This window comes from Protomyctophum bolini (genome assembly GCF_963924005.1).
Source record: "Protomyctophum bolini genome assembly, chromosome: 14".
Classification (NCBI taxonomy): Eukaryota; Metazoa; Chordata; class Actinopteri; order Myctophiformes; family Myctophidae; genus Protomyctophum; species Protomyctophum bolini.
Window position 1 is genome coordinate 14,720,435 of NC_137875.1, and position 14,133 is coordinate 14,734,567.

General features: G+C 47.5%; 2 protein-coding genes across 4 annotated transcripts; both read right to left on the bottom strand.

Moving 5' to 3' along the window:
- Positions 1–3,770, bottom strand: lrit2 (leucine-rich repeat, immunoglobulin-like and transmembrane domains 2; the record flags this gene model as incomplete). Its single annotated transcript, XM_080782870.1, has 4 exons — positions 1–824; positions 2,065–2,224; positions 2,805–3,456; positions 3,661–3,770. 4 exons carry the CDS (start codon positions 3,768–3,770, stop codon positions 1–3), a joined length of 1,746 nt encoding a protein of 581 aa, XP_080638996.1.
- Positions 3,771–6,973: 3,203 nt separating this feature from the next.
- On the bottom strand, positions 6,974–12,224 carry lrit1a (leucine-rich repeat, immunoglobulin-like and transmembrane domains 1a; the record flags this gene model as incomplete). 3 transcript variants are annotated; one of them, XM_080781370.1, is made up of 5 exons in its annotated part: positions 6,974–7,761; positions 8,251–8,520; positions 9,632–9,937; positions 10,369–10,844; positions 12,100–12,224. In XM_080781370.1, the coding sequence occupies 5 exons, from the start codon at positions 12,222–12,224 to the stop codon at positions 6,974–6,976; spliced, it is 1,965 nt and encodes a 654-aa protein (XP_080637496.1). The 3 variants fall into 3 exon arrangements, with proteins under 3 accessions (XP_080637496.1, XP_080637497.1, XP_080637495.1); XM_080781371.1 differs by having other exon boundaries at positions 6,974–7,704; positions 8,200–8,520; XM_080781369.1 differs by having other exon boundaries at positions 6,974–7,682; positions 8,169–8,520.
- Between the last annotated feature and the right edge of the window lie 1,909 nt (positions 12,225–14,133).

A 14,133-nucleotide genomic window follows, 5' to 3' on the forward strand; every position in this document is an offset into this window, starting at 1 on the left:
TCAGTAGAGCTCTGCAGCTCTTTGCTCTGCCTTGCCCTTCGGCGACCTGCTGTCGTCAGACGCAGACCTCCTCCTCACCTTCCAGTCCTGACTGGACTCTGTGTTGACCAGGCCGTCCTCGCTGCCGGCCTGCAGGCTGTCGAACGTGCCCTGCCTCTCCCTCTCCGACGTGCCGCCGGCCCCCCGCCGGTACCTCTTCCAGGACGCTGTGATGCAGTCGCAGTTGAGCCGTCGGTCGGTGGTGCAGGCCCACATGCCGACCGGCACGGCCAGCACCATGGCCAGAACGATCACCACGATGTGGATGAGCTTCTGCCTCTGCTCCATCTCCGTGATGTCACTGCCCGTCACAAAGACGATGCACTGGCCGGGCCGTGGCGCCTGGTTCTTGAGGGTGACGCAGATCTCATACTTGGTGGCGGGCATCAGATCGGAGACGGAGTAGGAGTTGGTGCCGGGGCCGACGTAGGTCGCCTCCTTCTTGGCCGAGTCCACGCGGCCAAAGTGGACGGTGAACCAGGTCTCGGACGGCCGGTCCAAGACGGCGTACCACTCGATGCTGATGCCCCTGACCATCTGCCTGGCGATGCGGAGGTCGATGTAGACGTTTTCTTCGGCGGTGAGGGGCGGAGCGCGGAATCCGGGCGGGAGCTGGGGCGCCTGGGAGGCGCCGGCGGCAGGGTGGACATCCAGGAGGATGCTGACGGAGGAGTTACCCATGAAGTTGATGGCGGAGCAAGTGTAGACGCCTCGGTCGGTCCCGTGGAGAGACGGGATCACCAGGCGCGACCTGACCGTGTCCTCGTCCACTCTCTCCTGAGACTCTAGGAGCAAAACACACCAGGTGTGTGGAATAAAATGTAACCACGTGAATCCTAGGGTCCCTAACGGCATTTTTTTGACCAAATATTTGACTAACTTTTGCAAAATGGACAAAACGAAAGCTAAAGACATATCACTCAATACAATACATTGGTCGGGGGGGTAGGACCAAGGGATTTGGGATTTGTTTATAAACATTTTGGTATTTGTTTATAAACATTTGTGATTTGTTTATAAACATTTGTGATTTATTTATAAACATTTTGGGATTTGTTTATAAACATTTGGGATTTGTTTACAAACATTTGGGATTTGTTTATAAACATTTGGGATTTGTAAGTCTCATGGGGGGGGGGGTAGGACCACTACCAGTTGACCTGTAGTAAGTCTCATGGTCGGGGGGGTAGGACCAAGGGATTTGGGATTTGTTAATAAACATTTTGGTATTTGTTTATAAACATTTGTGATTTGTTTATAAACATTTGTGATTTGTTTATAAACATTTTGGGATTTGTTTATAAACATTTTGGGATTTGTTTATAAACATTTGGGATTTGTTTATAAACATTTTGGGCTCTGTATAATATGTTGCCTAGGGCCTCAAAAGGCTTAGAACCGGCACTGAATACATGGCAAAACCCAAAGCAAAGAACAAGTACAACAACACACGCTATTGTTGCTTGTGGTCTTCAGGAAACAAGTGCACAAACACTGAGGTTTTTCAGGGTCCCATGCAGAGATCTTTAACACATGGTAACAAACGGGGGTCTGTGGCCTAATGCATATCAAACTGGGCATCCTTGTGATGCAAAAGGTTGAGAAACACTGGTTCATGTGTAAAGAAGGGCCGGTTGCTCTCTATAAAGATGCCATGATCTGCTCTATATGCATTGTGCAGTAGGAGGCTAAGTCGAATGACGCATGGGGGTTTAATTACATCATATTAGGTATAGGCGGCAGAATCCTACGGTTTAATCTCCAACATCTCTTAATCAACAAACCAGACTGAGATTATCAGTGGGGGGTGATTATATTGCACAGGCCGACAGATTATAACTCTTCCATGATTTGATTTATAGTATAGGCCAAACTATGCATAGAAGGAAAGGCCTTCTAGCTGCGAGCCTGCGACCAGTGTGTGTGTAAGTATCTAATTTACAACGAGATATTACCCGGGGGGGGGGGGGGGGGCTATAAGTGTCTGGATGAATGTGTGTTGATGATGACAGACATAACTCTTACCATGGAATCCTCTGATTATCTTCAGACCATATGTCCACCATACAGCGGGCTCAGGCCTGGCCTTGGCCAGGCAGTGCAGAGTGACGTTCCGTCCCAGAGGCATGCTGATGTTGACCGAGGGAGTGGCGACTGCGGGCTTCTTGCATTCCTGCAGCTCCACCTATACAATTACAATTATTTATAGGCGTTTCATAGCACGGCGGTTCTCAAAGTGCATGGGGTATCCGGGGACCCTCACGGTTCCTTCAGATTGACCCTTATGGGGCTGTGACTCATGGGGTATCCAGGGACCCTCACGGTTACTTCAAATGGACCCTTATGGGGCTGTGACTCATGGTGTAGAGTACAAATGGAACCCTAAGCCTATAACCACCACCCTCTCAGTTATGGGTGTCCTTGAACTTAAAAAAAAGGTTTGAGAACCATTGATTTATCCAGAGCTACTTACAATAAGCCAGGGAATCACATAGTAATGCCTCAAGAAGCTATAGGATCCCAGTTAACCAAGAAGCATCAGTCTAAACAACATACTATCGAAATAAATGTGTACATTGAAACTTCAAGATAGCCCATAGGTAAACAATGTTTAAAAGACATATGCTATCTAAATTACCTTCAACAAGACTGGACTGGGGTCAAGAAAATGAGCCTAGGTAACAAAAACATGAGAGCGAGTGACCCAGAAACGGTATGTCTGCATATTATTAGGTATACTGCATGTCTGCATATTATTAGCCTACCTCGTGGAAGAACTTCCCTGACCTAAAGTCCGGCCCTGAGCAGGTCAAGTATGAGTTCATCAGTATCACGGGGGGGCTGATAGCCCTGACAAAGGCCACAAAGCCCCTCAGGCGACAGTCGCAGAGCCATGGGTTGTCGTGGAGCGCCAGCACCACGTTGGACGGGAGGCCGGTCACCCCCACACCACCACCGCCACCACCACCACGCTCGCTGGCACTCTGTATATTTTGATAGAGGGGCCAGTTTAGGAAGACCTCCCTCGAAATGACCGTGAGACGATTGAAAGACAAGTCTAAGTACGTCAGACTTGGCAAGAATTTTAACGCGTGCTCCGGCAAGACGTCCAGCTGGTTGTGCTTTAGGTCCAGGATCTTCAGAGCGGGGGTGTCTTCGAAGGCCGTCCATGGCACAGAGCGCAGGTTGTTGCCTTCAAGGCGCAGCTCCGTCAGATTACCTAAACCTTCGAGTCCCTTCGAGTTGATCAAAGTGATGTCGTTGAAATTCAGCCACAGGTTTTCCAAAGCAGATATTTTTCTGAACGCTCCTCTGGGGATTTCGGTGAAGTGAGATTTTTCGATTCGTATTTTGGTTATATCAGCTGGAATGTCTGGTATGACACCAAATGCGTTCTCCTCCATACATATGAGTGACCTAAAATAGAAGGAAAGTGTTTCAAAATGGCCTATTTATGAAACATCGCAATATAAAACCTTACAAATACATATGGCCATAATAACAATAATTGCAATACACTCTCACAAACAAATAAGCAGTAAGCATTCAGGTTTATGTCACAGTAGCAAAAAGAACAGCTTAAAAACATTAGCCATGACACAGATTATAGCGAAGTCTTACCTCCCGTGACGGTCTGTTGTACAGCTGCATCCATTTAAACATTGAGAAACACTTTTATATGCTTGGATAATTAACAAAACAGCAACTAAAAGACTACGGAATGTGTCCATAGTCCAATACAATCCCCAAACTCCGAAGCCTACATTCGTGCTCAAGGCATATCCACCTGTGACAGGCAGACAGCAGAAGCCTATTAAGTCTAATCCTTGACGCGCTGCGTAAAGAACAAGTGTGCATGGGACCTAATTCTGACACGCATGTTTAACACTTGGTGGTGTCAGTACTGTAGGTCTGGCCTACTAGCTGCATAGCTACCCTGTTAGCTACTTGGCAGGTAGCCTTTAACCCTCCTCACCACGTGGTCGTGGGTTAAAGGTATAGGGCAACAGGTGAGGGACAACTTCTGATACTGGTCCAAATCTAAACAACAATGTCAGGGTCTTTTCTTTTTCCATATACTGTAGGCTACACATGAGCTTTTCCAAAAGGTGGCAGAATAGAATTGCACAATAATGACATGGATGAAGGTACCGGTTGTACATACCATGATGACTGTACTTTGTTTGAGTACAGTGTTGGCCCGACATCACAAAACTGCTCAACTTTATGATTAGTGAATGTTGGGGGTGGGGTAGATTTTGCTGTTCAAAATTATTATTTATAAATCGTATTTATCGTTTATGAGATTGCCAAATGATAACATAAGTACTGTTTTTTTTTCCCCCACATTATTTGAATATCCACCAAAAGTTTTGAAATCTGTTAGGGTTTAGTTTTTCTTTTGTGTTTGACAAACACAAAAACATTTCATCACACAAAGGTTTATAAATGGCTAATCATTTGGGACATGCAGAATCTGGGCATTGTCCTGATATTAAACCTGCACTCATTGGCCCATTTGGCCAAAGACCAAATATGACTTGAGCGTCTCAACTCCTTCGCCGGTTCATCCCAGTAAGCTATACCATACGAACATTACAACAGGTTACAGTATACTATATATATATAAAAGTTTATTTCCATTCATTCAAATAATACAACTGGGTTAAATATAATATACATTCAATTAGTTAATGATGCATGATGGCATGTCACTATCTCAGTGGTTCTTATGTCAAACACTGTGCAGGGGGAAGCTGTACGCACACCAGTCTTAATATTGGTGCCAGCTCACGGAAGAAATATCTAAAAAGATAAGTCTTAAAAAGACAAAAGAGTGGCCGCACACACTGATAGCCAAAGTGCCGATTATTTAATAGGACGCAGAGTGAGTTCTCATGTCAAGGACCACCAAATTCATATGTATTTGGCAGCGGACCGCCATCTGAAAGTGTTTTGAGCCAGGGACAGGTTTTGTATCCTATACAATCTACTGGATTGGCTATTTTCAAATAGTCAATGAATATAGGGTTAAGAAGATCAAGGTTGCAAATAAGCAATGGTTTTCAGTGGAGTGCTAGACCCAAACTCCCAGTAAACATCAAAAAGTAGGAATAAAAACGTTCTAAAAACGTATAATTTTAATAAATGGAGGACAAAGTATTCATGCACATTTCCACTTCTTTATTGTCACACACCAAACGTAATTGCTCACGCGTTTCGGCTATGATCATGAGCCTTCAGCAGAGCTCTGATAAAGGCTCATAGTTGAAAACGTGTTAGCGTTTACTTTGGGTGAGTGCCAATGAAAAAATGGAAATGTGAGGACTTTGTTCTCGGGTTATACTGATGCTATATTAACTAATTTCATTGTGGACCCCCTTCAACTTCAAGGACCCCTGAGGGTCCCTGGACCTATCTTTGAGAACCACTGACCTAATTGGAATGTATGCATACAGGTGCCACAAAACAAGTACATATTGATAGTTGATGTGACATTATGCATCTCTTTGCTCCATAATCTTCTCCAACCATATTTACATTGTCATAGTTCAGTCTTTTCTGTTGTGTCCAGCTCCAGCTGGTTGTGACGTTGCACCATGCCCGTGTATTTATCGTCTCGGAGAAAGTACGACAGATAAGTACAGAGGCGTAGAATGTACATGATGGAAGAAAGACCTCACAGATATGGTCAGTTTAGCACCACAGGGCGTGTGAGAGGTCATAGTTCCTGTTTGCGTTCCAAATAAGTATTCATCTCATTACAGCCTTGGTCATGTTCCTTTTGACAGTTTTAGTGAAATGAACACTGGGGCATGAAACAAGAAATGTTTGAATATAATGCTACAGTTTGTAGTTCTAAAACACAGAAGTGAGTTGACTCTGTGGTTAACAGAAACCTAAGAGTTTTCAAGTTTTGTTCCATTACATGATTTGGAGATTTGATCCACTCCATAACATTAATGTTGCTAAGCTATTGACTATTGAAGCCTATACTAATTACCTGTGTGGTTAATCAATTCAAAAAAGTGTGTTGATTTGTGAATCTTGCTGGACAAAGATTGTGAATAATATTCACAAGTGTTTGTTTTGAACAGAGCTTATTTTCTTTCATTAGAAATCTGCAGTGGGAAACGGAGGTAACTTTTGGGTTGGAAGTACAATCCCTGTAGCACTATATTCCGCCTGAATGTTGCAAACTTTTCTTATTATGGTCCAGTGAGGATGACTTACAGTATTCATATTCACTCCTAGATGTATCTAGAAAAGAACTGTGCTGAAATGACAGAATAGTCTAAACTGATATTTCCATGATGGTGCAGCGTGCAAATGTCCTCTGACAGAAGCCGGGCCTCTGAGGCGGTGGTGTTGGAGGTGCGGTGTACCGGGGAGGCGGAGGTGGAGGAGGGGAGTCCCATGGGTGCGGCGAGTGCGGGCGTGTGGGCGGAGGGCTGACCTCGGGATGGTGGTGAGGATGGCGAGGATGCTGCATATGCGAGCGCATGGGCGGAGGGCAGACCTCGGGATGCTGATGATGAGGATGCGGATTGTGCGAGCGCATGGGCGAGCGCGGGGACGAGTGTGTTGGTGGAGGGCTGGCCTCTGGATACTGGTGAGGACGAGGCGTGTACGGACGCGTGTGAGGAGGACTCACCTCGGGATGCTGGTGAGGACGCGGCGTATGCGAACGCATGCGAGGAGGACTGACCTCGGGATGTTGGCGAGGATGAGGCGTGTGTGAACGCGTGCGAGGAGGACTGACCTCGGGATGCTGGTGAGGACGCGGGTGCACGTGGTGGTGAGGGTAAGGATGCGGGTGCGGATGGGGGTGGTGATTAGGCACGAGACCGTCGGGGGCATGATGATGAGGAGGAACAGAGTACGGGTGGGTACGGGGGAGGATGTGGTGCGCAGCTGGAGCTGGAGCTTCACGTCAGCAGAAGTACTCGTTGGGCTGTCCCTCAATCTTGGCCGTGGGCTCGGAGTCCAGGCTGGAGCGGGCCGACAGCAGTCTGTTGAACTCCTCCGGGTTCAGCTTGGTGAGATACTCGTCCTCTTTGGCCTTCGTTCCGCCAGGGGAAAGCGCCTCAAAGGTCACGTAGGAGTCCTGGATGTTCTTGGACTTCTTGCCCCAGTACTTCTGGATGCGCCTCTTCAGCCAGCCGCAGCACACGATGACGGTGAGCGGCACGGCGATGACGCAGGCGACCGTGATCACGATGACGTTGATGAGCCTTTGCATGCTGGCGGCGCTGGCCGCCACGTCGGTGGAGAAGATGACGCACTGCTCCTTCTTGGGGATCAGCCCCCGGACGCACACGCAGGCAATGTACTTGGTCTGTGGCACCAGCCCGTCGATGGTGACGCGCATCAGCCCCGCACCCACATTGATCTTCCTCATGTCCCTCTCCCCAAACACGGCGTAAAGCACACAGAACGCAGTGGTGTTCTTGGCCTGTGGGGCCCTCCAGTTAAGAGCGATGGTGTTGTCCGAGTCCCCGACCACCTTCACAGACCGGACCATCCTGTCGGTATACTGCTGGAGCAACGTGGCATTGGCTCCCAGGTTGCTGAGGTTGGTCTTCTCCAATTCCAGCAGTGCATCTGGACTGGCAGTAGGCACAGGGCCACGAGTGTCATTTCTGTCAGCCAGGCTATAGCTGGCTAACCCAGGGATGGGTCCGGAGCCAGGGGGAGGGACAGGCTCCATGGCCAAGCTAGCTAACCCAGGTCCGGGCCCGGAACTGGTTGGAGATACAGGCTCCTTTGCCAAGTTAGCTAACCCAGGTCCGGGCCCTCCCGAGCCAGGTGAAGGGCCAGGCTCCAAGGCCAAGTTAGCTAACCCAGGTCCGGCCGCAGAGCCTGGCGAAGGGCCAGGCTCTAAGGCCAAGATAGCTAACCCAGGTCTGGAGCTGGAGGCAAATAGAGGGCCAGGCTCCAAGGCCAATTTCACTAACCCAGGTCCAGGGCTGGAGACCGATAGAGGGCCAGGCTCCAAGGCCAATTTCACTAACCCAAGTCCAGGGCTGGAGACCGATAGCGGGCCAGGCTTCAAGGCCAAGCTAGCTAACCCAGGTCCAGGGCTGGAGACAGATATAGGGCCAGGCTCCAAGGCCAAGCTAGCTAACCTAGGTCCCGGCCCAGAGCTTTCCAGGGGGCCAGACTCCAGGGGAAAGCTGGCCTTTCTAGGTCCGGGGTCAGGCGGAGGGCCAGGGGTGGAGGTAGGAGCCACATATCTGGCCACCATTCTCTCCTGGTAGGCGGCCTGCTGGTTCGATTTCTTGGCTTTGGGTTTCCTATCAGGGCTGGTCAGGTTTCCGACTAGTTTCGACGTGTTGGAGACCATCAGAGAGATGACAGCCTCGGCATTCCCTGCATAGTTGGCGGCCATGCAGACGTACCTCCCGGAGTCACGGAGGGACACGGCGGGGACACGCAGGATAGACCAGGTGATTCCTTCCTTTGAGGTCTCCTGCTGGACTGTGTGGACGGAAAGGAGATCATACACCATGTTAATAGGAAGGATGTGCAGGCCACGTCACAATTTAAATATCTAGACCATAATTGATTTTAGATAAATTTCGGGGCAGTAACAGTAATAAAACATATGTACACTTGCTGATCTATATGTGTTCTTTGAAGTGATATCGGTCAAGAAAACAAAATGTAATATGGAGTGTTGAATTTGTGGCCCCAATGTAGAAACAACAGATCAAGTTACGGCTATTCTCGTGCATGTGGCCCAACTGTTGCCTCACACAATGTTCAAATGCTTCCGGTCATACGTTCAGAGATTGTGGAATAGTGTCTGGCTATGCGAGACTAGGTCACAGCTGAGCTGACAGTGCAAATGTACAACTTTTAACTGTTAGCTCTTTAGAAATGTCACGATGAAAGTGCAGACACAGCTTTGGGGAAGGTACTTTTAAAGCATAGCTTTACAAGTTACCAATTACTTCAAGTACTTCCAAGTACAGTACTTAGTTATACTTTCCACCACTGACAATGCAATTCAGTCAGACACATGCCTTACAGAACCAAGACTTTGGTGATATTGCACCAAACAGGATTACTCAATATTATCCAGGTAACTTCTAAAATAGCATGCAACAACTGAACTTTCATTCACTATGTCAAGTCACTATGCAATCAGCGACAGCAAGCACAATGTATTTAAACTTCTTGTTAAATGTATTACTATTTACTATACGCCACAACACTGGCCCCATAACACGTACATTTGATGAGAGTGAGAGTGAGAAAGAAAGAAAGAGGGTTGAATTAGTGGTCGCTGTCCATGGTGCTTAAACCACCTGACCGCTGCATGGCCAGACAGTGGCCTTGTGGTTAGAGTGTCCGCCCTGAATCTGGGAGGTCGGGGGTTCGATCCCCGGCCGGGTCATACCAAAGATCGTAAAAATGGGACTCAATGCCTCCCTGCTTGGCACTCAGCATCAATGGGTTGGATTGGGGGGTCAAATCAACGAATGATTCCCGAGCGTGGCAAACGCTGCGGCTCACCGCTCCAAGAGATGGGTTAAATGCGGAGAACAAATTTCACTGCAGTAACGCGTGTGTGACTTCAGCTCACCTGTTCCGTTCAGGGCTCTGCCGTCCGCCCTGCGCCACGTCATGTCGGGGACGGGCACGCCGATGGTCCCGCAGCGCAGCAGCACGTTGTTCCCCGTGGCGCTGCGCACGCGGGCCACCGCCGTGTGCACACGGGGCAGCTGGCACCGGCGCAGCTCCGCATCGCTGAACAGCACCCCCGACAGGCACTCCGGAGCCGAGCAGCGCAGCCGCGTGTCGATGAACGCCACCGAGAGCGTCGGGGAGCGCTGGAACTGGACCAGCTCGTAAAGCCGACAGTCACACACCCATGGGTTGTCGTGGAGACCTGTGGGGGCGTCGCGAAAACATATACAATATAGGGTCAATATCAATCATAAAACTGAAAGGCACGCTATACGCACAGTTGGAATATGGGTATGGGTGGGGTAGCCCCACTGGGTCGGGCGGGTGGGCAGACACACACACACACGACTGTGTACAATGTAAATACATTGCATACATAGGCTATACCGCTACATACATACGATAATGGTGGCGGTGGTGGTGGTGATGATGATGATGATGATGATGATGATGACGATGGGCCTATTATTCTGTTGTGGAAAAATCTAAAAACACATAGGCCAATTATAGATTCATTGACCTCCAGGACAATGTAAATGTATGCTACTGGCTTACATTTTATAGTGCCTTTTTAGCAAAAGAGAGACAGTGAAATGTTGAGTGAAACATTAATCCTGCTGTCCGCTTCCTTACCGAGGATCATTTTGGAGCTCTCCGCAGGACCCGATGCAGCCTGCAGTGTTGGTTTCACCGCCAGCCAGCCGGAGAGCACCTCGGCGGGCAGAGTCAACAGGCTGTTGCTGGACAGATCCAGGTAGGTGAGGTTTCTGACGCGAGCGTTGACGTCGGCGGGCAGCGAGCTCAGCCGGTTGTTGTGCAGGTCCAGCAGCCGGAGGCCCGGCATGTCGGCCAGGCAGTCCCACGGGAAGGACGGCAGGTCGTTCCCGTCCAGGCGCAGCTCCACCAGGCTGACGAGGCCGCGGAAGCTGTCCGGGTGGAGCGAGGACAGCGCGTTGAAGGACATCCACAGGAACTCCAGGCCGGACAGGTAGCCGAAGGCCTCGCTCGGGATGCCCTGGACGGCCGTCTTCTCGATTCGCAGCTTGGACGTGTCGACTGGAAAGCCGACGGGCACGAGGGACGTGTCCGGGTCGTTGCAGATCACGCTCCTAAAAGAAAGATGACGGAAATGTTTGTTGAATAATGTTCCAATAAGATTTTAATGGGACATAATGGGATTTTTTTTTCAGTGGTGTCAGTGGTGCTCAAATCCCAAAATGTATGTGGCCGTGGATCCCCATCTAAAAAGATTTTGTTCCATGGGACCCCACGCAAGCAAAGATTTGAGTTTTTGGTCGCTTTAAAAATATATATAGTCAAAGATTTGCACACATTTTCATGATTTTTCTAAAATAGCAGATCTACAAGCTCTTGGCCGCGTTATAATCTTGTTTATCTGCTATTTTTGAATAGCCAAAGTATAAAATAATGGTTAAATAGGAAGTCTAAAGAGACACATGTTTTCCAAGTCTAAATGGGATATAGGCTATATATTCAAATTAACTACAATTTGCAATGCAGTTGAGCTGGCCACCGAAAGATGGCGACTTGCTCATAATTAAGAAAGGTGATGTAGCCTATTTACAAATATGTCTAGGCCTAATTGTCGGAAAATGGTCACTTTGCAGGCTTGCATGATAAAACGCAGATGGAGAGGTTCAAAGTGCCTTTGTGAGATAATCCAGGTTTAAGTCAAATCGGGCAGGCATGATGCACTATAGCTGAATTATCTTTTGCACACGTGTTCACCTCTGTCTGTGCAAACATCTGTAGACTAATCGTGTGGGGAGGACAGACAGACCTGCCCATCACTAAGGCGCGCGCTTGCAAAAGCGTACAAAACATAGGCAACTGAATTATTATGCAAGATTGTGCCTTTATTAGGGGCCAAGCCCGAAGGGGCGAAAATAGACCCCTGTTTGTACCGTTTTTTCTTCTTCAGCAACTTTTTGCAGAACAGTTTTCGCTTTCCACGAAATTCGGCAATATGGTAGAAAGCGAAGGAACTTCAATAACTGAAGTTCAGAGTCATTCATCAAAGGACCTCTGACCGTTGTTGCTTTCACACGGGCAGATGCAAAGACACAGTCTACCATTCATTGTAAATGGAAGCCGTTCCAAATGATACTCCCATTCGTCTTTGTGTCTGGCGGTGTGAACGCACCATTAGATCTGCCAATTACATCATTGTATGATCCTGGACCATTCTATCCACATCCAAAAAGTGATGTCAAAAGGTTGGACAAAACGTGATGTAATCTCCAGTCCATGCTTTTATGGCTTGGCCCCGTCTTATCACTGCTTGCAGCTATATTTCTTATTGATGTGGCGTAGGTGTGTGTGTGGGTGTTGATCATCACTCACCTGGCTTTGGATCCGTCGCTGAGGTTGTGATAAAAACAGCTGCACTGCGTCGGGCACGCGCTGATGGCCGTGGAGAGAAGCGCACCTGTGACCAGGTAGACACCCAGGAGCGGGGCAGCGAACATCATTTTTTGGCCCACTTTAACACACACACACACACACACACCCACCACCCAGACCCACGCACAGCTTGCCTACATGCGGCCCAGTCAGTCAGTGTCGCACCCTGCACTCGCAGTGAGTGAGTCAAACAGACCTGGCTTTTCTCATCATATGTGTCGCATGGCTGTGTCTGTGCCTCCGCTCTGCTGTCCCATTGTGATCACACTGCTGCGGTCCACAGATAAAAAGGATAGGCTAGGATTAACGAACAGACTGCCTGCCGTTCAGTTTCATTTCAATGCGTGTTGGTGTGTCCCGGAATCCGATAGGCTGCGCAGCCAGAGACGTCCTTTATTTATTATCAGAGAGCTGGGAGGAGGAGGGGGAAAAAACTTCCTAAATGGTCATAATCCTCTCTGTGATGTTTGTTTTCCCTTTCCCTCCAAATGCATGTTCATTTGAGCCCTGACGTGACTGCTAATCTGTTAGGACTGCGCTGTGTTTTGCCACAAGGACAGACAAGGTGGACCCTAAACCAAAATGATGTTCGGACACTCACTCAAGTCATGACTCATCCATTACTCATTACTGTTTCCATGACAGTCCAATTTATAGATTACACTTTTTTTTTTAATCCTCAAAATAATTTAATAATATATGGGCCTATACAATTAATTCAGAAAAGCCAATACCCAAATTGTTTATTCTATATTCAATAAAGCTGAACTTTCTGGAGAATAATACAATCATAACTCAATGAGAATTAGGTTGATACATCAAAAATAATGTTCTATAGTGAAACAAAATTGTGTCTTAACGTTTTTTCTATCCATATGTATCCTATGTCTGTATACTTTTATCCTTATCAATGTTATGCTAGTAGCCTACTACAACTGTTCCTTAAAGGCTATAATAAGTGATATGTTTTGGTTAAAACAGTATTTTGTTAAAAGGTTAAAACATATAGGCCTATTCTGATAATAATCTTTGCAAATGTGCAATCTTTGCTGCCCATCTCTCAGCTCTTTAATAAACAGAAAATACTTTTCAGTATTTATTCATCACGTGCAGGTTTGCAAACTTTCAGCGAATCTGCATGGACAGAGATAGGCTTATCAGCTTCAATTTTATAGTGATCCACTTCCAATTGTGTCTGCTCATAAATGCCACGTGTCATCACTTCAAATGCGTTTACCCTACATACATACAATAGGTATCCTGGAGGAAAGTGTTCACCTTTAATATCACTTAAGCCAAATTCCAATACCCCAAATCTCTGCCACTCGCTCACTCCAGCATGGCAAATTATAGTGAAATTGGTGAGCTGTCGAAATATGTGACCATCTTGTGGACTTCATACAACTCACATGGAGGTCTTTAAATACGTGGCCTGAATACCGCTAGGTTGAACTCTGCTAATAAACAAACTGCAACGATTTACATTCGGCACTGACGTTATGCGATTGTCGACGATTGTCACATATGTCAGCAGGTCACCAGTTGCACCGTAACACCACCATGCTGGAGTGAGCGAGTGGCCGAGATTTTGGGTATTGGAAGTTGGCTTTACGCTCTACTAACCTATTCAGACTTGGGGAAATATCAACCTTTGAACTGAATCAAATACAAAATTGTGGGGGTCCTTGACATGAAAAGGTTTTGAGAACCTCATGACTGTAGTTAGGGAAATTGATGACATTTGTAGTATCAGCCTCAGGTTTGGTTAAATGACTTGAAATATAGCAACAGGCCTATATGCTCAGCCATGTGGAACTATGTTGCAACAACGCATGACTTTAATGGGCTTTTAATAGGCCTATAAAGACTTTGTGGCTGCAGGAAAAGTGTTTGTGTGTGTGTGTGTGTGTGTGTGTGTGTGTGTGTGTGTGTGTGTGTGTGTGTGTGTGTGTGTGTGTGTGTGTGTGTGCATGT